Raw genomic sequence first — 23,373 nt, forward strand, 5'->3', positions numbered from 1 at the left:
AGTTTTGATTTGACTGAGTCATAAAGGTTGTATAATGTGCTGTGCAAAAATGCACTGGTTTTTGTTATACAATAAACTAACGATCTGCCAGTGTCGTACTGGCACTAAGCAGGCCCACTTATGTATGCTGAATGGAAATTTGCACTGAATAGGCAATCTCTTAGCCTATTTGTGCAAATGTGTTTTAAAAAGTAGAACTGAATATAATTTTTTGCATGATGTGTGACAGTGTGTGAAGAAGGAATAAGGGCTGCGAAGTGGCCTCAATTCCTTCCATTTGACACTCAGATATTATCTGAAGGCGCTCTGCTGCATTTCAGATTACATGTGAAGGTATGCATAAAAGGAGGCAAGATATTCAGCAGATACCTTCGATGAAGGAAGGAGCCCTCTTGTCTGCATTATGAAGTTGAATTTCTGGTTTGGGAGCTTACTGAAGTTTAAATGACAAGCACCAGAATAATGACCTTGCAGGAAAGGGATATAAAGACTTACGAGATAAATTTGGTCACTTTCCAAATATACTCCTACAAATTACTAATTTCCGGAAAGGATTCTTTAGCATAAAGTGTGACCTGCTAGCTCCATTCATGCCCCTTTTCCAAATGGAACGTTCATGATCACAGACTTGTGTCTGATCTCTGCACATTCAGAAATAAAGGACTCAGTTCTGCAATCTGCAAAATTAAACTGTTGATAAAATACTCAAAAGTGCTTGAGTCACTTAGGAGCCTAAATCAATGGGGGTTAGGCTAAATGACCTACGTACTTTTAAAGTGGGATATAGGCTCCTAAATCAGTTAATCATTTTTGAAATTTTAACCTATGTCTCTGTCTTCAGTAACTTAAACATTTTATATCAGTAGTTCTCAAACTTTTGTACTGGTGACCCCTTTCAAATAGCAAGCCTCTGAAAGCAACTCCCCTTAAAAATTAAAAATACATTTTTATATATTTAACACTATTATAAATGCTGGAGGCAAAGCAGCATTTGGGGTGGAGGCTGACAGCTCGCTACCCCCCATGTAATAACCTAGCAACTCCCGAGGGGTTCTGACCCCCCAGTTTGAGAATCCGTGTTTTATATGATACCCTTGTGTAATTCTGTAAAAATTTTTACTGTTAACCAGTGAGTGTTAGGTACTGTTGAATGGCACACATTCTAACTATTAAGATGAGAAATAAATTGCTAAGATACTTCATAAACTGTTATTTTAATTATGCACCAAATCCCCGTTCCTTCAAATTCAGTGAAAGAACTCCCATTGACTTCAAAGGGACAAGGATTTGGTCCGAAATGCAGAAATCAGTGTAAGTGGTGAAAGATTTTAGATTAGTTGTGAGGCTGGTAAAAGCATTCTGTGTTTTGTCTGAATTTGCTTGTATTGTATATGTGGACACATTTTTATTTTTTTGCATTGCAACTGCTGCCATCTACTGCATAAATGGTGGGATTACGTTTACTTAACATGAAGGGGTTACATTGGACGACTTAATGGAAAAGAAGAAAGGCAGATTTAGCTGCTTTAGCAGTTCTTCCAATAAACATGGTAAAATGTGTTCTGTTTTGCAGTTGAGCATTCTTTTGTGCAAATGATGCATTTTATATGTTGGTTCTTGAAAACGTATATGCCTTTTAAAAATATAGAAATAAACAGCTTTTGCATGCAGACATGCATCATGCATGTAAATGATCTGCTATTTCAAATGCATGCTTCAAACAGATTGCTGTTTGCAGTGCTTTAACTTTCTAAAGGCTCATTTTTATCCCTTTAAATTTCCACTGAACTGTGCCTTTGTTTGAGAGTGTTCTAGGTTAAGCGTATGCTTACCTTTTCAAAAGGCAAGTGAGCCAGATAGAAAAGCATCTCAGATATGAAAAAACCTACCAAAGGATTTGAGAAGCTGTATAACTGACCATAGTGTAAGTTTAGAACAGCATGTTTTAGAACTGTAGACTGTACAATTATATTGTTTCGGTTGTTGTGTCCTTCCCTCCCTCCCCACATCCCCATTTAATGCAAAATTTAACAAACTAAATACAATGTTCTTATGCTATGTACTTTTTTCCTTTCATCTTTTAATTTTTTTTCATATAGAAAGACTTTTAAAATGTAGCTGCTAATTTCCCATCTACGTCCTTCTAATAATGGGAAACATAGCAACTTGTCAAAATCACAGTGATAGCAGTTAGGAAGATCTAGTTCTAGTTTAAAATCCTGCGTACAACAGAATTATCAGCGCAATGGCTTACTTGTTGTGGTGAGGCAATCACTTTTGTTAAATAGCAGCTAAGATCTGGAGTGCAGTTGACAAATCTGACCCAGTTATGTATGATATGAAAAATATCAGTCCAAACAGAAATTTGTAAATTGAGAGGATACAGGGGATGCATTTTAAGGAAAATACTAGAAAAAATAAACAAAATGTAAAATTCAAGTAATATTTTGATATTAGATTATATCCTATAAGTAAGTATATCTGCTAATTGAATAAAATATATGTAAAACTTTTCAGAAAAATCCTTACTGGATATTTTAAACCGTCTTGTTGATTCAATTTGAAATTATTTATACTCCTTGAACTATTCAGTCTACTTTTCTAGTGGCTTGGATAAGTTTTATGAGCTGGAAAACCTTTTTAAAACATGCTAAAAGACTGCAGTAGTTTTTCGTACATACTGGAAGTGAACCAGCTAAACCATTGAGACCATTCATGTGTGAGAGAGGGTTGTAGGATTGGGGTCTTTGACTTTGAGAGTTGGATTTTCAAAAACAGTCAGCATTGGCCTATCTCTGCTTTTGTGTATGTCAATGAGAATTTTACTATTGACTTCAATGGGATCAGAGTTAGGCTCCTACTGTGCACTTAAAAATTCACCCTAAATCATTCTTTTCCAGCCACATGTATTTTTTCATGAACCTCCATCTCCATGGGAAGATTGCAGAAGGACTGCAAGATTAGGCCCTCTTTCCTCAGCTAATTCCAGATAAATCATGTTCTCCATCTGTTTTATTGAGTATACCAGGTTCTCAAGACCCATGCAGTAATCCCTTACATCTCAAGTAATCTGTGGAGAGCTAGTTCATTTGGTACATCTGCATGGAGAGTTGACGCATTTATACTGTTACTATTTGGAGCCACGCTACCAAAGCTTCCCCACCTATACCACATCTTCAATGGGGGTTGCCAGCGGAGAGTGAGAACCTGTCGGAACGAATACTAACAGGATCAACATAGGGCTTGTCTACATGGTGCATTAGTCTACACTAAAGGGATATAAATTCTAGTGTGCACTAGCGTGTTGTACACAAACTGGCCTCTGTGGACCCTGCTGGCATGCATTAAAAATTCCCAAGTGTGTTAATGTAGTTCTGTTTGGAACAGGATTACATTAACGCACAGCAGGAAACTTTTAGTGAATGCCAGTTTGTGTGCAACACACTAGTGCGCACTAAAATTGATACCCCTTTAGTGTACCTATGTCCTAACTCTGTAGGAGATAGACAAGTCCCATAGCCATAGCACAGAGCTATGTTTATCTCTTAAACACAAACACTGAGTGACTTCAGTGTCAGAGTGTATAGTGCCCCTATTCATTCTCTACATACCTTCCAATTTCTGCAACAAATGAGGCAGGGGTCCGGTGTTTAAAAATTTTATGTAATTGTATAATTAAAGACTGTATCATAATGCATACTTGATGTGAGGCCAGATTAAGGTTGCACAGGCAACCTTAATTCTGGCATTTCCTAACTTTAGAGTGTTTGATTTTGCAACTAGAATAATGTTCTTTTAATATGCTTTATTGTTCGTAATTTACTAGGTTTTAAAAAAAAGCAAACTGAAAAAAACCTCAGCAATTCCATCATGTAGAAATGACCTGAATTACAATATAAGGATGCCTGGGAAATTTTCAGTGATAAACTGTTTAACTTGCCCCTTCATCGTCTGGTCAGTCTTTAAAATGCCAACCTTTAGAAAGTTCATATACTTCCCAGATGTAGGCGGGTAAACAAATAGATATGTGTCTGTTAAACAAATAAGCTTGGCTTTAAAAAATTCTGCAGTGTATTTTTAGAAAATAACAGAAATAGCAACTTGTTCAAGTCACAATGATATTAATAAGGGATATATAGTTGCGAATCCCATGTATAACAGAATTATTGGAGCAGCCAGCTTTGCGGTGGAAAAGAACAATCATTTTAGTTGAATAACAGCTAAGAGTCAGGCAATAGCTGATATATTTGATCTAAATACTGTATGCTTTGGAAAATATCAAATGTTGCATGTGGTGTTTATATTGCTTAAAACAATCACGTTATACCTGAAATTGATTCATATAATTTGAATTAAGGTGATATTTTCTAGTGCTCTAGATGTAAAGGGAGCATATCTTAATAAAGAAGATAATCCCTGGGTATTTCTATGCATTCATATTTTCTAAGGAGGAAAAACATGTCTCTCGCTTAGCACACCAGAGCTCTAACAGAAGGCCAGTCTCATTAAGGTCATAAGGTTTTCCACTGTTTCATCCTATACACTGTTATTTCCCTGCATAAACTCCTTCTCCTTAAAAGGCTGTAGTCATATAACTCAGTCTGTTCAGTGCAGATGCCAGTGCCAGTTTGGATTAGCTAGGGTGGTGTGCTCATGCAGTGTTGCTACTGAGTTCCACTTGGGACTGAAAGACTTGTTATCACTCCTGAATCTAGGTCTCTCTATACTGCCATTCATAGTACTACTACCAAGCCTCTCTGTTGACTTATTATTAGAGTTTAATACGTGTTAGGTTTCTAATTTCCCCTGTATTGTCTATTATTCTATCATTGCTCCCCACACTTGTTCCCAACACTACACCTGCAATGTCACAAGTTGAAATAGGATTGATTAGGACCCTGTTATAAACAGGGTGAAATCCTGGCCTCATTGTAATAAATGACCAAACTCCTAATGACTTCAGCAGGGCCTAGATTTTACCTAGAACCTTCATTTTTTAAAAAACAGCTAAATTCAGGAAAAGTGGGGTGAAATTTCTGACTGTGTATTGACCAGTAATAGAATCTCGCTAGGATTGAACTTTAGGCTTGTCTTAAAATTATATTATTTTTATGCTTTTCCCTGTTTTATAAACAATCTGATATTTATTTGAAATAAATAAATATACACTGTCAGTGAGTGACACTTTATAAGAAATAGAATAGTAGCAGAAAGCTTCCATCATGTTTTCTAACTGGAGGACAATCAATAGATCTGTGCCACAAGACCTGAACTTCCCATTTTTGTCAGATGTAGGTATGCTACAGCCTGGAAACAGTGGGCCTAATTCCCCTTCTGCTTGACATCTGTTTTATACCATTGCAGCTCCACTGATCTCACTGGAGATCCCTGATTTGCACTGGTGTATGTGAGAGGGAAATAAGGTATTGTGCTTAAGTATGCATTTATTTCTATTAATTGAGTCCTCATCTCACTGATTACTCAAGTGAATAAGAGTTGCAAGATCAGGCACTTGGTAAATCCCCCCCGCCCATCATCTACAAAGAAGCCATTCCCAGTTTTGGCAAGTAAAAAGGCTGCAGAACTCCAACAGAAGACAGAGGGTCATATTCTGCTCTGTTACACCAGTGTAAATGCAGAATAACTCCACTGGCTCATCTGAGAGGAAACTTTGTCCCAGGAAGCCTGTCTTCCTCCCATTGAAATAAGGACCATAATTCTCATTGATGTCATTTGTGCGGGGTCAACCTTAACACTATTCATAAAAGAGTTGGGGGAGGGAAGTGGAAGGGGTTCTGAACAAATGTGGAGAAAAATGTAATAATGAAAAAAATATCAGAAGAATTGTGAACAGGGAAGTTGTCTAAGAAAAGGAGAATTAATGTATCCTCTGAATTAGGTAGTTTAAATATAACTGCTTTTTCTACTACACAGAAGAAAAAAAATCCAGCAACCCACTAGTTACCATAGCAACTGCCACAACCCCTAGTACAGTAGAGTACTTCTGCTTTTCCGATATCTTAAAGAAACACAGCTACAATTATGTGGTGACATTTAGGCCTTGATGCATAGTGAAAGCATTCTTATTCAGGAAGCGCATGTAAGCAACTGATTTAGTGCTGTCCTGAACAGGAATGGACTTAAATATATACTTAAGTGCTTTCTTGAACTGGGGCCTGAGGGCACTTGATGTCTTAATTTTTTTAAAAAAGAGCACTGATAATAAACAAATATTTAAAATACTTTCTGTATCTTACACAATAATTCATCTTAATGTAATTTTAAACGTAGTGGTTTTCTATTTCCCCTGCCTTATTTTACCATGAAGAGATTATTATAACGGACAGAAATAAAATAAAATATTACTCTTGGGAGTAATATGAATAGTGCAAAACAAAGTTGTTTGGATGGTATACAGAGCTCATATTCTGTGTGTTTATAGTTTGAAGTTGATCTTCATAAATGACAAGCTTTTTCAACAAATGAGTATACATATTTCTGTGCTCAGCTACAGAATAGTCTCACCAAACCTGTATATTAATTAATCAGTGAAAGTCCTGAGGTTTACTTTTTCATTCATACAATAACGCAAGCTGTGTGTTAAAGATTCACAGACTTCTTTTCAAAATATTTTAATGTTTTCTTACGCTTTGTATGGAAAGTTTGGTGGTTTTCCAGTTGTTCAAAACAGCTGAAGTTTTGTTTTCTGTTTAGTTCAATAATATCAATTTATGGTATAAAAGATAAACTATATTTGTTGTTCTTTCACCCTGGCTAAAATGTTGGTTTTTCTGCTTGCAAAATCATATGGCATAATATTTCAGAACTTATGAGAGGAAGAAAAGTTGGCAACTGTTTAAACTGCAGACATGAGACAGCATCCTAAGTAGGAAATCGTGACTGCCAGTGACTTATTGTTGAACATTAAAATAATCCCTTTTGAACAATATTAATTGTTGATTTTTTTTAATCTTTTGTCTCATTTATAAAGAAAAACATATTGTAAATAATGCACATGCGCTAACTAGGCACATGAGTGATTTAAGTTCAGTATTAAAAAGCTGCTTATATTATGTTAAAAGAGCTATCTGAAACAAAGGAACCTTGTGAAACAAAAATCTATCTTTCAGTGTTTAATGACTGGACTGTTTTCTATTGTTTGAACAATTGGATGAGTATTTTAGATCTTGTTTCTTATCTCTGTAATGCAACATTGAGGAAGTGTGAAATTTCATATAATGATGTATTTGTAGCGCCAGATCCTCAGCTGTTGCAAATATTTGCTGAGAATCTGGCTAACACAGAGTTGGCAGTCTCACCATCGAGTCCAGGAATTTCCGGGTATGCAAACTGAACTACCCCTTGCCACCTAGAGATGGTCTGTCTAGATCAGGTTTGATGCAGTTTGGCAGGTCAATGTGGAGAAGCTTATACTGCCTGTTCCGTACCTGACCTGAAGAGAAAATTCTAGAGGTTCTGATTCTTATTTACAGTAAGGTGTGTGTAATTTACACCCACTATATAGCTTCTTTAAAATGCCAGAGTGATGTAAAGGAGCCAAAGTGTAAATGGAAATGTGGCCCTTCAGTCTTCAGGACTATCATTCCAGCAACAGTAACAAAGACAAAAAAATCACAAAAACAATTATATAAAAAAACTTTTTAGTTATCAGTTTGATATGAAAACAGCCTACAATGTTTCCAGCAATAGTTGCTAAGATACTAAAAGCAAAAGTCTAATTGGCTGTTGTCCTTGCTACTCCCCAGTGACTTCAATGCTACTTCTATCCTCACTCTTGTTTTCCTACGTACGGTGACATCCCCACTTCATAAGGGGGCAAGAGTAAGCCCTTGTAGTCTGTGTACTAAGGTTTTCCTTTCATGTTGACAAGCACAGCCAAAGAAATAATGTTCAGTTTTAGAACTGCTGATGGTTATGCTCATTCCTGCTTTCTTAATTCCTTTTGCAGCATGAGAGTATCTCCTTACGCCTCTGAAGAATTGAGAATCAGTGGGTGTGACCAATATCAGCTGGTTTTGTCTAACAAACCATTAACTACAGTTTCTAATTATTCAGTAGTGATTTCACCATATGTATAGTAAATCACTTGTGTGTAACAAATTTTATAATCCCCATTTATCATTGGCAATCCTCCTTATCCTTTGTATTACCCATTGCACCATTACCAGTGCTTCTTCCTGTCTACTCGTGTCATATTTTCAGATATAATTACCTCCTAGCTCCTCACCTTCGTGTTTTACTTTTTTAATTTGGAAAATAAAAATAGAGAGTGCTCAACTTTGACAGATTGATCAGAGTGTGATGGCTTCTCTTCTCTTCTGTTTGAAAGGACCTTTATTGCACTTATTGGAATTGCCAAGCATGTTAGCTGGGACCTAACTATTACCTTTCTTCTGGTGTGGCTCTGAAAGAACCTCAAACATGATACTGAAACACATCACACAAAAGAGGTCTCACAAACTAGGTCAGGCATATTCCTTTTTCCATACAGCATCTTCTAAGTGCAATGTCTCTTCACTGAACTCGGTGATACATTTTCAGTAGAAGTGTTAAATTGTTGAAACAACAGAAATATCCTCTAATACATCCTAGAGTCATGTGCATTTACCTCTGCCAACAAAAGGAGGGCTGGTAAAGAGTCCACTACACTGTGACTTCCTTCTGCTGTTCTTCTGCCTTTTGAATAAAACGCTTTGTAAACCTAAACAAGTAGAGGTGTTCTTTTAATAAGATATAAAAACAAATCACGTGCAACTGCTGGCTTTGGCTGTAAATCTAACACTTATTTTATCTCCTGACAGCAAGCATGCCAACAAGTGAAACTGAATCTGTGAACACTGAGAATGTCAGCGGAGAAGGAGAGAGCCCAGCATGCTGTGGCAGTCTGTGGTGAGTACATACAGCTCCAATTAAGATGTCAAAGTGTTTCCAGCATCCTAGGATTAAAAAGAGACATTTTTTTTCCCTTTTGCCTACTCAAACATATTTGCTTTGAAATACTCAGGCTTTGTTAGATGCTTATATTTTTGGCTTTTAGTTATTAATGGTAAAATCTAACCACAATTTTATCTAAAATTCTGAAGTCAGGACAAATATAGATATATTTCATAAAGTATCCATTTGAGCCTTACATTTAGAAAGGTTATAGAGTTTTTAATTTTGCTGCTTCACAAACACCAAGAAGAAAAGAAGAGACGTAACCTAAGAAATGCAGCAGAGACTAATGTCTTTTAATAATTGAAACATGATCTGGCATATGCATATTTTACAAGTAGCTAAAAACTGATAATTATTAGATTGCTATAAGAGTATAGCACTAACATAATGATTGTGATAATGACTTTCATTCACATAACATCATTCTTCCAGAAGGTTCCCAAAGCACACTGAAACAGCTTTTTAATATCCAGGATTTGTTTCTCTGCAAATATCTGTGCTTTACATATGTATATATTTTGGTCCCCAGAGGATAAGATTTAATTACCTTTCTTTCTCATGTAAAATCCATGTTGGTAAAGAATAATATCAGAAAAATAGTGGCAAACAGATGACAATAGTGTTTCAGCATTCATGCAGCGTTATGTTGAGAAAACACTTTTATGCACAAACTTTGAGTAATTCCACTGCTTTGATTGCCAAGCACAGCATTGCGAGGAGAAGGGATTGTATAAATGATTGTTTCTATATATTCTTAAAAATGTGTTTTCCTTTTCTTTTAGTCAAACTATCTCAAAATCCAAGTTCAGGTCAGTATTTTCCTCTCTTTTCCATCACTTTTTTCCTTGCAATGATTTACACATCATTACTATGTGATTCTGTATTTTCTGTATTAGAATTTGATGGGATGAAAAATGTTACTGACAGAGATTAGGGAATACAATTGAAGACGATTCATGAACATTCTTGGGAATAAAGTACCCCAATTTGTTTTGCTGGTATTTGCAAGTCTTTTTTCACTTATTCTCAAACATTTGGGCAAGTGAGTTTTTATTCACAAGAATGCTCATGGAAAGGAAGTTCCATGAGTAAAAGCAAGAATATTTTTATCTTTTAATTTACCATATATACTCGTTCATTAGCCCATTCATTTGTAAGATGACCCCCTAAAATGGATAGGTAAAAACAGCAAAAACTGTATGACCCTTTCATAAGCTGACCCTATATTTCTGGGGTTGGAAAACTTTGGCTCCCAGCCTGTCAGGATAAGCCGCTGGCAGTTTGGGATGTTTTGTTTACTTGAAGCATCTGCAGGCATGGAGCCCCTCTGCTCCCTCCACTTCCCGCAGCTCCCATTGGCTGGGAACGGCGAACTGCGGTCACAGGGAGCTGAGAGGCTCCATGCCTGCAGATGCTCCAGATAAACAAAATGACAATGTATTAGATATTCAATTCAATGATTCCACAGAGTTTAAAATCATCAAATTTTGGTGTAAACCCATTTATAAGCCAACTCCAGCTCTTTGATGCGTCACTTTTTTACCAAAAATATTCGGCTTATGAATGAGTATATACAGTACCTACTTTTTTTCATTTTCATAGAATACGTATTGAGAAATTAGAAATAGCAAATAAATTTGCAAACAGAAAAGAGACTCCTTCTGTTTATAAAGGTCAGGTCACTCAATCACGGAACAAAAACAATGCCATCTGACTTAGGTGACCACATATAATCATGTATAGCAAATAGTCATAGCAGTTTGCAAACAATCCACAGGCTAACTATTGTTCACAGACATTCATTGAACAACAGAGATAATCAAGAAGATAAATGAGAAGATTCTAACAAAGCAATTCTGGAAGTTGGACTCCTCCAATTTCCTTGTCCCTGATAAAACCTGTTTCATGCTTGGATCGGTAGCAAAAATTTCACTGACAACACTTATGTATTGTGCTTTTAGCAGTTGACCTGGCTATTGTGTCTATGCTTATTCTACCAAATCTAGCAGCTGTTTTGTTACTGCTGAGCACAACATCTTTCTGTTATGTCCAATAGGAGTGGGTGGATGTTGCTCTTGAGTAGCCCTCTTCCTTTTTAAATGAGAGATCCCAAAAGGTAGTCATAAATTGTGCTCTTCCACTCTGAAGGCCTTTTCATGTGAGATGTGGTACGGTTCCACCTTGTCACTCCTACAGTTCAACGTATATGTGAGTTCACTGGTAGGCTAATTAAGAGAAGCTGATTTCAGTTTGCAGATGATCCCAAGTTTTGTCCATTGCTTCTGACCCTGATGGTGCAATGGAACAAATGCGTGAGATTGTGGCTTTTTTTAAGAGTTAGGTGGTTGAGGATCAGTCAGTACACTGAAGTAGCATAGATAGGTTGTGGAAAGCAACTGGAAGACTAGAGTGGGTTATATCTCACCCCTGATCAAGGTCAAGTGTTGCCATTTGTTAAGCGGCTTTACAAGGTGGAGTTTTGTTCAAAATAGGATACTTATGCATAATAAACAGGTGGGCATGGCCTGGAGTGCTTTGTTATCTGCATTTGTGAGAAAATTGTGTCCATTTCTTTTGGACGTACACCTTGTTACACCTACCCATGGTTGTTTCATCTTGAGAATAGATAACTGCAATGGATTGTACATGGGACTATGCCATAAGACTGTTTGGAAGCTGAAACTAATGGAAAATTAAAGAGAAGAAAGCCAAGAGATTACTCTCTTCCTCCACGTTAGCAGCTTCTAAATCATGCCTGGCTGAAGTATTTTTGCTAATTTGTCTCCAGTTAATTCCACAAACCAATATCTGCTCCTGTGAAACCTCTTTTAATCTACTCCTCAGAGGGGAACATCTGCTTCAGAGATGCCACCAGAGACCTAGTAACCATACCCTCAAAACAGATTGATAACACACCTTCTTTCTGAATTTGGCCCATTTGCATGACAGAAAATGTTAGAAGCACTGTAGGAAAAGCAAGCCAACACTGTACTGTGATCTACCCCCATTCTAGTGAAAGAGAGCCATGAGCATCTAAAACCTCTACTAAATGACACTATAAACACGTCCTTTGAGGAAGGAAAGTTCCTACCAAACCTAAAGCTTGCCATAATCCAGCCAGTATGTAAGGAACCACTAACTGATGCAACCAACCTCTCCACCACTGCCCATTCCCAAGCAAGCTTACTGAGTAGATCACCAGTCAGTCTCCAGCTCTTCCTATTTCTGCCAGTATCCCTGGATGCCTCTGAGACAGGCTTTAGGCTGAAATGTGGAACAAAGTGAGTGCTTGTGGAGTTGAAGGATGATATCCTCTTGGCCACAGTCCAGGACTATACTTTCATATTTATATTGCTAGGCACAGCATTTGATATTGCCAACTACTGAAAGTTGCTATCCCTCTTTAGAAGTTCAGCAGGAGGTTTACTGGGATCACACTGAAAGGGCTTCAGATATTCCAGAAAGTCATAATGGCCATCAGCTCCTCTACCTCTAGAGCTCTTACTTGTGGAGTCCTACAGGGATCTATCTGCTCTTTCATCCTTTTCTCTGCCAATCATACCCAACTCTACTTTACCATCATATCAGGTGCAGCTTGCACCAAGGTCCTGGCTGCATTCAACAGCTGTTGAGAAGACAAAGTGCGTTGAAGAATGTTCACCTTTGCCCTTTTATCATTTGCAAACTAGCTGTTCTCCTAATCTCCTCACTGCTTCTGGATACCCAAACAACCATGACTGCAAAATTTCCTTTTTCCCACAGAAAGGTCAAGAAAAAAGACTGCACCCCATTCTTTTATATTTGAACCTAAAACCAGTAATCCACATATTTGTGATCTTCAGGCTTGACTACTGTAATTCTCTGTATTTAGGAATGGAATCACTGATCCCTAAAAAACTAAATTTAGCTCAAAATAAAGCAGCCCATCTGCTTAGTAGCAGAGGCTACACATTACACATTGTTCCCATGTTCAACTCTCCTTGGTTTCCTGGTAAGTACTGAGTCAAATTCAAGTTTTCAGTCATCATCTAGCTCCTCCATGAGACTGGTTTAAGTTTCCTCAGGGAACGTCTTTCCCTGCACGATCATGACCTCCCACAACAGCTGTGTTATTTTGGAACAGTGGCACAATTAATCTCAAGAATCATAAACTCAAGAGTTTTCTCAGCAACTGGTTCCCTAATCTGGAAGTCACTTCCAGAAGACATCAAAAGACATCAGATTGACCAGATTTCTTTGCCTTCAGATCAAAATTCAAAACTCACTTGTCCAACCTAGCCTACCCATAATAAGACAAGAAAGAAAGGAAGCCAAAGAGAGGCAGATTTTCATGTGTATTTTTCTGTAAATTCATAATATGCTCAAAAGTCGTGACAATGGGTGTAGTATAAAATCCTAGCTAGAGGTATAATGCAGCTGCCTACTTAGTAGGTGGCTATTTATATCAAAACTATCTTACATTAATGTATCTATGACCTGCACTGTCTGCCTACCAGCTTCCAGGTGGAATTTAAGGTTTGGGGATTCCGCTATAAAAGCCCTATATGGTTTGGAACCGAATTTCTGGACAGACTCTCTCACTGTACAAAACTGCTACAGTTGTAGTCAGTGGAAACACTTAAGCAGGAGTACTCATATTTCAAATGGAAAAGAGCTTCTTGCAAGGTGTTCTGTTGTGAAAGGCTGACAACTCTGGCATTTACTTCCTCAGCAGTTCAAAATACAGTAGCCTGAAATCTGTTGACCTTCAGGGCATGCTGAGAAGCACACCTTTTCTCTCTGACTTTTGGGGATGTGAGGTTTGAGGGGTGGAGGAATAGTTTGGAGGGGGGTTGTCATTAGTGGGTGTACTTGACTGTACTCTCACTGGCTTATTTGGACTGTTCATTGATTTATTTTATTATTTAGTACTATATTTTATGGATGGTAGGTTTTGGAACTGCCTACAACCTTGGATACATGCTTAGAATCTAAAGCCCACATTTTCAGAAATGCTATCTAATTATGGGCACCCAACTTTACACCCTTGTGACCTGACAAAGATGCTGGGCACCCAGTGCTCCCATGAATGAATACTGTGCATATGGTTTTAATTTTGTAAAATTTCATGTAATGCTGGATGTTGCTGATTCAAAATCATCTGGAAATGTACAATTTTTAAATAATTTTCCACAATTTTATTAGCAAATCTGAGTAAATAATCAAATGTAGAGAAGAGTTATTATTGGTATCTGTTAACCAAAATAAGACTCAAATTTTACAATCGGATCTATACAATACAGACCCCTGCACTGACTTTAGTCTAGACCATCCACCTGTGTGGATTCAATTACAGGATTGGGGACCAAGGACCATTTGAAAATAAATGAATAAAAATAAAATTACCAACAAATGTGTCAACGTCATGACTTGCTCATAAATGTGAACATAAAAAAGCTAAATTATTTAGATGAGAATTAACGTAAAGAATAATTTGGCCAGCTGTGGTATATTATATTAACAATGAGTGTCCCTTCTGTTTTAAATACTTCTTCAGAATTGTCACTACAGCTGTGACAAAGATTTTGGGAAAAATGCCTTGATAATTTCAGAACAGCAACATTATACTTTATTACAAATTTGTGCAAAATGGGGTTCACATCAAATAAAAAAAACCCTTAAGTTTCATTCTTCACTACAAAAATTTATCTTTATCAAACTATAATGTTTAAAATTTAAAATTTCAACGCTTTGCCTGCAAAATAGGAAGATCTTGAATGAAAATGGTCTCACTTATTTTCAAGTTCATATTTCTGCAGTTTTTTCTGAAGAGGCATCACAGTGGGACAACATGAAACTTTGATGCCTCCCTCCCCCCTTTTGTCTCTGTGTGTGCATAATCGTGAATATTTTAAGAAGGGAAGAAAATATGTGCTATACCCCTCAAATGAGGCTTTGTTTTATAACTGTAAGCTTAATTCACACTAAAGCCTGTCGACCTTTACATATGGGCCTAAAATTGGGCTACGCTCCTTGGGCTACGTTTTCAGAAGGTTTCCTGGGTTTAGCTGTACTGTTTGTGTCAACTGTCTCTGAGTCAGGCCATAAATCCATAAACACTGAAAATTTTGAAAAGAACTGGTCACTTCTTTACAAAACTTTCACTGTTTAAGGATTTAGAGCCTGATCCAATGACCATTGAAGTCAAATAGGAATCTTTCCATTGACTTCATAGATCAGGTGCTTGGAGATGACTATGAGTCCCTCCAGCTCGTATGAGTGATCAAGTTCTTGGGGGCCTTATCCTATTTTTATTGACTTCAACAATGCAGAATTGTGCCCTACGAGTAAAAAATACTGTTTTTTGCATATCCAGTCAGTGAATATATTGATGATGTCTAAGTGCATAGATGGCTGGACAAGAGTGTTCTTGAACACACTGTCAAGTTAGTTCCATGCAGAGATTTTCCTTCATATGATTATTATACTCTATAGGCAATGAAATTTTTCCATAACAGTAACTGAGCAATTACTATTTTCCATAATCACAAGCATGAGTTTAAGGGGAGTGAAAGAACCTCACATACTGCTTGACTGTTTATTTTGCCAATTCATTTATTTTTATGAAGACACAATTACAGATTGGATCTACCACCTGAGGCAGATTAGAACATTTCTAATTTTATATATACTAGGTATGGTACCTGCTGACTCAGGGCAGCAGAGGTACTAAGACTTTTTATCTAATTATTTGTAGCAATTTATTTAAATATTATAGAGTGTAAACAAAAAAAAATAGAAAAGTTTAGGGTCAGAAATAGCATTAGCTTATGAACTTCAGTTGTAAAGTGCATTACAATATACTGGAGAAGGGCTGAACCCACACCCTTAAATCCAAACTCTTTCCATTTTGAAACTAGTGCCAGATCCCAGTGCAGTCATAGGAGTCTTTCCACTGACTCCGGTGGGGTTTGGATCAGAACGTTGACATGAGAGACTCAGATTTATTATCCAAATCCACTCCCGTGGATCGATTGATTTACCTATCTATCTACCTATCTACCTACCTACCTACCTTATAAGGCTCCCATTACTGTAGTATCTGAGTGCCTCACAATTTTTCATGTATTTATCCACACTACACACGTGTGAGGTAAAGTACTTTTATGGGTATTCCCATTTCATAAATAGAGAACTGAGGCACTAAAGAGTAAGTGGCTTACACAAGGTCACACAAGAAGCTTTGGAGGAAGCAGAGAACTAACTCAGGTCTCCCAAGTCCTGTGGTAGCACTCTAACCATTGGACAATCCTTCCTCTCTGAGTCAATTCAAAACTAGATGTGGCCTAATTTCCAACTTCAGTTTGTATGCATCAAAAATCTCATGAATATGGCCACCCACCATCCTAGGATTTCAGCCCAAATTGGTAGTGTTCTTGCGAACAGTTGACATTGTGAGAGTTCCATCATTATGGGGTCGTTTCTCACAAGTTAATCTAAAAAAAAATCTGCATTGTTTAATCCAAACCCAAACTGTATCCATGGTTCAACTTGAAATGCAAATTCTGATTCTTAAACTTAATCTGAATCTAGATCTGGTTTACTTAGATATATCTTGTTATGCAATGAAGTGCAATGTGATGTACTAGGTCATGCAATATTGAGTTGGCTTTGACATTGTGAAGTGATGTCACAATCTATTAAACTGTATGAAAATTATATAGAAATGTTCAACACTAATTTGTTAAAGTTTTCATTTTTTGTTTTTTATTTGGCTGTAAACTTGAACAAAATTATCATCTTTTTAGCTGCACTTGGTAGTAATGCACACAGCTGTCTGTCAGATTTCTTTCTTAGTTTCATTTATACACACATATGTATACCCACAAATCTCCCACCAAACACAAATCTCCAAGTTCAAATACTGTAATATTTTTCCATAGAATAATGCATGTGCTTTTGTTCTAATTTTCAGTCGACGCTGGCGTCGCTGGAACCGATTCAATCGAAGAAAATGTAGAGCTGCAGTAAAATCTGTCTCGTTTTATTGGCTGGTTATTGTCTTGGTCTTTCTGAACACATTAACTATCTCTTCTGAGCATTACAATCAACCTGACTGGCTGACACAGATCCAAGGTACAAGCAAAAACCATTTTTCCTGTTTTTAACTACCGAAAAATGAAAGCTTTCCTTGATTACTTCTGTATTTTGCCATTTTGAAGTTTATTTGTTATCCTTCAGGACATCCAGTTTAAAGAAATCGATATAGGGAATGACCAAATGTTTTCTATTTCCACATCTGCAACACAGCTTAATGACATAATGTACAGGCAAAAACCTACAGAGCCAAATTGTAAACATATGCCATTATGCTTTAGACATATTACCATTGTCAACCCATGTGATCAAAGATAAGGAAGGACAAATGCTAACTTGCACATCAGAATAGGCTGTGAATCATTTTTTCTTAATTCCAGTCTGGGTTTGAACTATATTTTTAGCCGGGATAATTTACATAATAACTTAGAATGATGTAGCATTTTTAGATCAAAGGGAGGGATTATACGCCTCATGCAAAAATGGTGTTAAATGCAAAGCAATGTGTATTTCCCTCCAAAGAGATAAGATAACTGGCATGGAAAATGGATAAAAGTTAGTCAAAATATGAGATCTATAAAATAAATCAGAAGTATCTAAAACATTATAATTTTCTGAATGTTTTGTTCCAGATATTGCAAACAAAGTACTTCTGGCATTATTCACCTGTGAAATGTTAATAAAGATGTACAGCTTGGGCCTACAGGCTTATTTTGTATCCCTCTTTAACCGTTTTGATTGCTTCGTTGTTTGTGGTGGCATTGTTGAAACCATACTGGTGGAGTTGGAAATTATGTCACCCCTGGGAATCTCAGTGTTCCGCTGTGTTCGTCTTCTACGTATTTTTAAAGTGACAAGGTAAGATTATGAATTAATGCATTTTCCTGCTGCTAATTTTAGGGGTACTTGTATGGTGATCAGCAATTCTTTTGTAATATTTCATCACACACTGTTCTTTTACAGTTTTTTTTTGTGTTAACACACGCATTTTAATTTATAGGCACTGGACATCCCTGAGCAACTTGGTAGCATCCTTGTTAAACTCAATGAAGTCCATTGCTTCACTGTTGCTTCTGCTTTTCCTCTTCATCATAATCTTCTCATTGCTTGGAATGCAGCTGTTTGGAGGCAAATTTAATTTTGATGAAACTCAAACAAAACGGAGCACCTTCGATAATTTTCCACAAGCTCTTTTAACTGTATTCCAGGTAATTTTCTTTCACCCCGTATGAAACGTTTTACTTTTGAACAACAAAAATGTTTAGGTAATCTTGTCTCCTGAAAAAAATCACAAATACTATTTATTCTGTTTACTTTAAGTAGCATTCTGCTCATTATATTCAGTACTCTGGTAATTTTGCACCATTTGTACCATTTGTTCCATATCTTATTTGATCTATCTATGCAACATAGCTTTCATGTTACTTCATTAAATTAAGTCTTCTTTGTCCATCAAAGACATAACTAGAATAAAAACTAGAAGTTATTTAATTTGAATTAATGTTTTTCCTGTAAGCTTGTTAACTGTCTGTTTTGTGGTAGATGTGTGTATTGCTAATGTTCAGCTACTTCTTAGTAGGATAAATTGAGAAACATTGTAAAAGTGTATATCTGTGTGAATCATATCACTTCATATCATAAAAAACTAAATATGGATTTCTTTAAAGGGACACTGTTTATTATTATATATATTTTAAAACATTCATATCTGTGTTACTAGTAACTGATTATTAAAACTAAAAGAATTCTTACAATCTAACTTCCTTTTCACTGTTTATGGTGTTTGTTTACTTTTTATATTTCTTTCAGCTTGGGCAATGAAATTAGGCTAGTCTCTTTCATTTTTAATTCTAGTCATTTTCACATTTAGGGTTATAGGCATTAACACAATAGTGCAGTGTTTGGTTTGGGTGAATATTTGGCTCTGTGTCACAATTTCCTTTCACTCAAATAGAAGTTCCATAGGATGATGCTTGAAACAAACAAAGAAAAAACTCTTTCCAATGAGTTTAAAAATAAAGATATACTAATGAGAAATATTTCTGTAAGGCTTAAATTTCCTAAAAAAATATTAAAAATAATGGGGCACAATTAGCCTGACGGTGTCCCTTTGAAAATTTAGGTTAGTGTTTCCAAGCTCAGGTGCTTGAAGTTAGGCTGCTACATCCATATCCAGGCACCTAAATAAATGGCCTGATTTTCAAAGGTGCCAAGCTCCCACAGCTCCCAAGGAAGCTGCTGAATACTGAACAGCTTGGAAAAACCAGAATTCTTATTTAGGTGCCCAAATATGGACTTCGGATAATGAAATAGTAGCCTTTGTGCATGTATGACTTTCTTACACAGTCACTGAATTATCTGTCACTGTGATGCGGGTATTTGAGGATAGAACTAACAGCTTCTAAATTGCTGAAAAATATATACAGTGTCCCTATAATCTGTGTTCTAATAATCAGGCTTCTCATAGTAATGCAAAATAAAGTGCTAAATGCATAGGAGACCAGCTGTAAACTATCCTCCACTTAACTAATCAACAAGTTCCTTTAGATTTCATCCTTTGGTACAGCAGCAAAGTTGCAAGAAACAATAGAAAGTAGGAAAATTATTCATTCTCCAATAGCATGTGAGCGCCAATTCAGTATGAAACCCCCTCCATTTAAAGCAATATAGTAATGGTCCCAGTCTCCAGTTAGGACTCAGATTGGGACAATTTAATTTGAAGGTGTAACCCACTATGGTGTATAGTTTTGGAAAGGGTTTGTGGCCAACATTTTTTAAAAATGAGTGCCTAAAATTTGTCTCCTAAGCCATACTTAGGTTCCTAAATGAGAGTCCACATTTTCAAAGGTGCTGAGCATGGAGGCTTCAGTAGAAGCTGCTGCATATGCAGCACCATTGAAAATCAGGCTACTTTGGTGCCTACATAAGAATTTAGGAGCTTAATTTTAGGCACCTTTTTTTTAAAAAAAATTTGGACCATAAGCATAGACATACAGTTCATTGGCATAAATGCTTCATATAGATAAAAACTGGTAAAGCTAAACCAAGAGATGCTTATTTAAATGGAAATATTAAAATATTGTATAACAACAAACAGATTACTACCGTGTTTACTATATAAAGCATCCTATGCAGATTGATCAGTTAATATTTTCATGTTATAGAAAATGGCTGTGTGTGTTGTGGACAGAGGAAACATAATCCTCTTTCAGTCTTTTGACTGTTGAGTCAGTAAAGATGAATTTGCTTGTTAGATTCTAACAGGTGAAGACTGGAATGCTGTGATGTATGATGGGATTATGGCATATGGTGGCCCATCGTCGTCAGGAATGGTCGTCTGTATATACTTCATTATCCTCTTCATCTGTGGTAACTGTATCCTTTCATGTCTACAAGTGACACTGGCATTCACTGTAAGCATTTCTGAATAGAGCAGTGAATTTGTGCATAAAGAGAACTGAACCATTATGACACTTAGGACACATACCTGCCCTTTGTGTAACTGAGTGAATAGCTGTGAACAGATATGCACATTTTCTGTACTACATTTCTTCTAAATGGGAGCTCCCTCCTGCTCCCATTCCCTTTCTCTACTTTCCCTAAGCAAATCAGACCCCTGCCAGCTACCTGGGCATCACCATCTCACCACTCTGACAGGAACCAGCACATTTGCTCCTTCCTCCTCAAGTTGACAGACAACCTCATTCAGTCTGCTTGTCTTCTTTTGGCTAGACTCCCATCCTGATCCACAGAAGTGCTCTGAACTCCATGCCAGTAATGTCCTGTTCCCTCCCTAATTCCACCTTGTTTTTTCTGACAGTTTTTGAACAAATGACCGTGGATAGAAATGGATCACATTAGGGAATACATGTTACATTGCAGGGGGATCCTAGCAGTAGGAATATTAGCTGTTTGGGACTAGTTCCACAAAAGTGTTCACCCCCAATCTTCCAAAAGCTTTCCTTTGTCCCCAGTATGGCATCTTTCAGTGGCTACCCAAAACTCTAGTAAGCTAGCATACAGTTCTCCTAGACACAAGTTAGTATTGAAAAGGTTAGGAGCCAATAGATATGGCAAAAATATTAAACTTCTTTTTATTATATTTTTATGCTGCTTCTATTGATATTCACACTTCATTGATATGGGCTGAAATACAGAACTTGACATGGAATGTAGTACATAAGGAAAACACTGCAGTGTAAAAATCAACTTTTTGAAGTATCTGAATTAGTATCTAAAAACATTGTGTAGTAGGTGGAACTTATCTAAGCCCATGTAAACTTCAATTTCATTTCCTTTCAAAAATTTACTTCATAAATTACAAGTCTGTTGTTTGGCAGTCTGCTGTATATTCTTGTTGTGATAGAATCAACGGGCTTAAAGTATCATTAGCATAACTCTGTTGGTTTAAATGCAGTTACAGCAGGCATTAATTTAGCCCAGTAAGTAAAGGTATTATAAGCAGTACATCCAGCTCTGTAAAGTTATATGCTTAGTTTGGGAGCATGGGTTTTATGTCTCTCACACTGTCATTTTTTCATACTGATAAGGAATAAACCAAACACAGTGTGGTAATGCATAATGTCCTTAAGATTATTTGAATCAGATATCTTGCTAAATGTCTTTTTGGCCATTGCTGTGGATAACTTGGCAGATGCGGAAAGCCTGAATACAGCTCAGAAAGAAGAAGCAGAAGAAAAGCAGAGGAAAAAGAATGCCAGGTAAAATAGCACTGGGGTGCTGGATGGGAGTTCAGTATTCACCCACTTACCAGTGTGTTGATTTCTTTATTTGAATATCTTGACAGGGTTCATAGATTATTAATTTAAGAGAAAAGTAAAGAAGATACCATACTTGTTTATAGATTCATATATTCATAGACTCTAGGACTGGAAGGGATCTCAAGAGGTCATCGAGTCCAGTCCCCTGCCCTCTTGGCAGGACCAAATACTGTCTAGACCATCCCTGATAGACATTTATCTAACCTACTCTTAAATATCTCCAGAAATGAGGATTCCACACCTCCCTAGGCAATTTATTCCAGCTGGTTTAACTACCCTGACAGTTAGGGAACCGCCTTTTTTTTCCTACGTCCAACCTAAAATCTCCCTTTTTGCTTTCAGTTTTAAGCCCCCTGTTTCTTGTTCTATCATTAGGGCTAGGTGAACAAGTTTTCTCCCTCCTCTGATGACGCCCTTTTACATACTTGAAAACTGCTATCATGTCCCCTCTCAGTCTTCTCTTCCAAACTAATAAACCCAATTCTTTCACCTTGCCTTCATAGGTCATGTTTCTCAAGACTTTAATCATTCTTGTTCTCTTCTCTTGACCCTCTCCCAATTTCGCCACATCTCTTCTTGAAATGCAGTGTTCAGAACTGGAAACAGTACTCAAGCTGAGGCAACCAGCACAGAATAGAGCGGAAAGAATGACTTCTCGTGTCTTGTCACGACACACCTTTATGCATCCCAGAATCACGTTTGCTTTTGTTTGCAACAGTATCACACTGTTGACTTCATATTTAGCTTTGTGGTTCCACTATGACCCTAGGATCTTTCTGCCATACTCCTTCATAGACAGTCTCTTTCCCATCTGTATGTGGAACTGATTGGTTCCTTCCTAAGTGAAGCACTTTGCATTCTGTCTTTATTAAACTTCATCCGGGTTACCTCAGACCATTTCTCCAATTTGTCCAGATTATTTTGAATTATGACCCTGTCCTCCAAAGCAGTTGCAATCCCTCCCAGTTTGGTATCATCTGCAAACTTAATAAGCATACTTTCTATGCCAACATCTAAGTTGTTGATGAAGATATTGTTAACAAAGACTAAATGAATGTGATTTTAATTTAAACTTGCCCAAAGATTTGGGATGATGGAATGAATGGTGATAATCCATCTGAGGTTTAAACATTGGAATGTAGGATTCATTGTGCAATTAGAACATGATTGTATCTCTAGATGTATATATGCAACTTCTGTTCAGACCAATTCTGAAAACTTTACATAAACAACAAGCAAATCTTCCATTGAAGTCACTGTAGTCCCATGGAAACCATGTGAGTTGTGTGCATGAATCCAAGAGCACAGTTTATCCCTTAGTATTCCTATACAGACCATGCATTGCATTTTTAAGGGATTAGTTTCTTGAGTTATATTTAAAAGGGTAATCTAGTGAATGAATCTAGTGCACTGGGATGAAATACTCTTAATTACCTTTGTATGTGGCATGTCTTCTCTGTAAATGTCCCTTCAAATCAAGTACCTATATTTCCGTAGGCATGACCTTTTCATTGTTAATAGAGCGGGTAGAATCAGTTAACAATCATTCTTTCATCAG

At 36.9% G+C, this 23,373-nt stretch overlaps 1 protein-coding gene across 4 annotated transcripts in view; it reads left to right on the plus strand.

The window, feature by feature from the left end:
* CACNA1D (calcium voltage-gated channel subunit alpha1 D) overlaps window positions 1-23,373 on the plus strand; it is a 356,488-nt gene that overhangs the window by 199,793 nt on the left and 133,322 nt on the right. For all 4 annotated transcript variants that reach the window (XM_075073231.1, XM_075073232.1, XM_075073233.1 and 1 more), the window contains exons 10-16: window positions 8,823-8,910; window positions 9,741-9,767; window positions 16,913-17,073; window positions 17,667-17,892; window positions 18,035-18,242; window positions 20,289-20,409; window positions 21,641-21,755. In XM_075073231.1, the coding sequence (XP_074929332.1) occupies window positions 8,823-8,910; window positions 9,741-9,767; window positions 16,913-17,073; window positions 17,667-17,892; window positions 18,035-18,242; window positions 20,289-20,409; window positions 21,641-21,755 (946 nt within the window). The remainder of the gene's footprint in view (window positions 1-8,822; window positions 8,911-9,740; window positions 9,768-16,912; window positions 17,074-17,666; window positions 17,893-18,034; window positions 18,243-20,288; window positions 20,410-21,640; window positions 21,756-23,373) is intronic.

Source organism: Chelonoidis abingdonii, chromosome 17 (assembly GCF_003597395.2).
Source record: "Chelonoidis abingdonii isolate Lonesome George chromosome 17, CheloAbing_2.0, whole genome shotgun sequence".
Lineage (NCBI taxonomy): Eukaryota > Metazoa > Chordata > Testudines > Testudinidae > Chelonoidis > Chelonoidis abingdonii.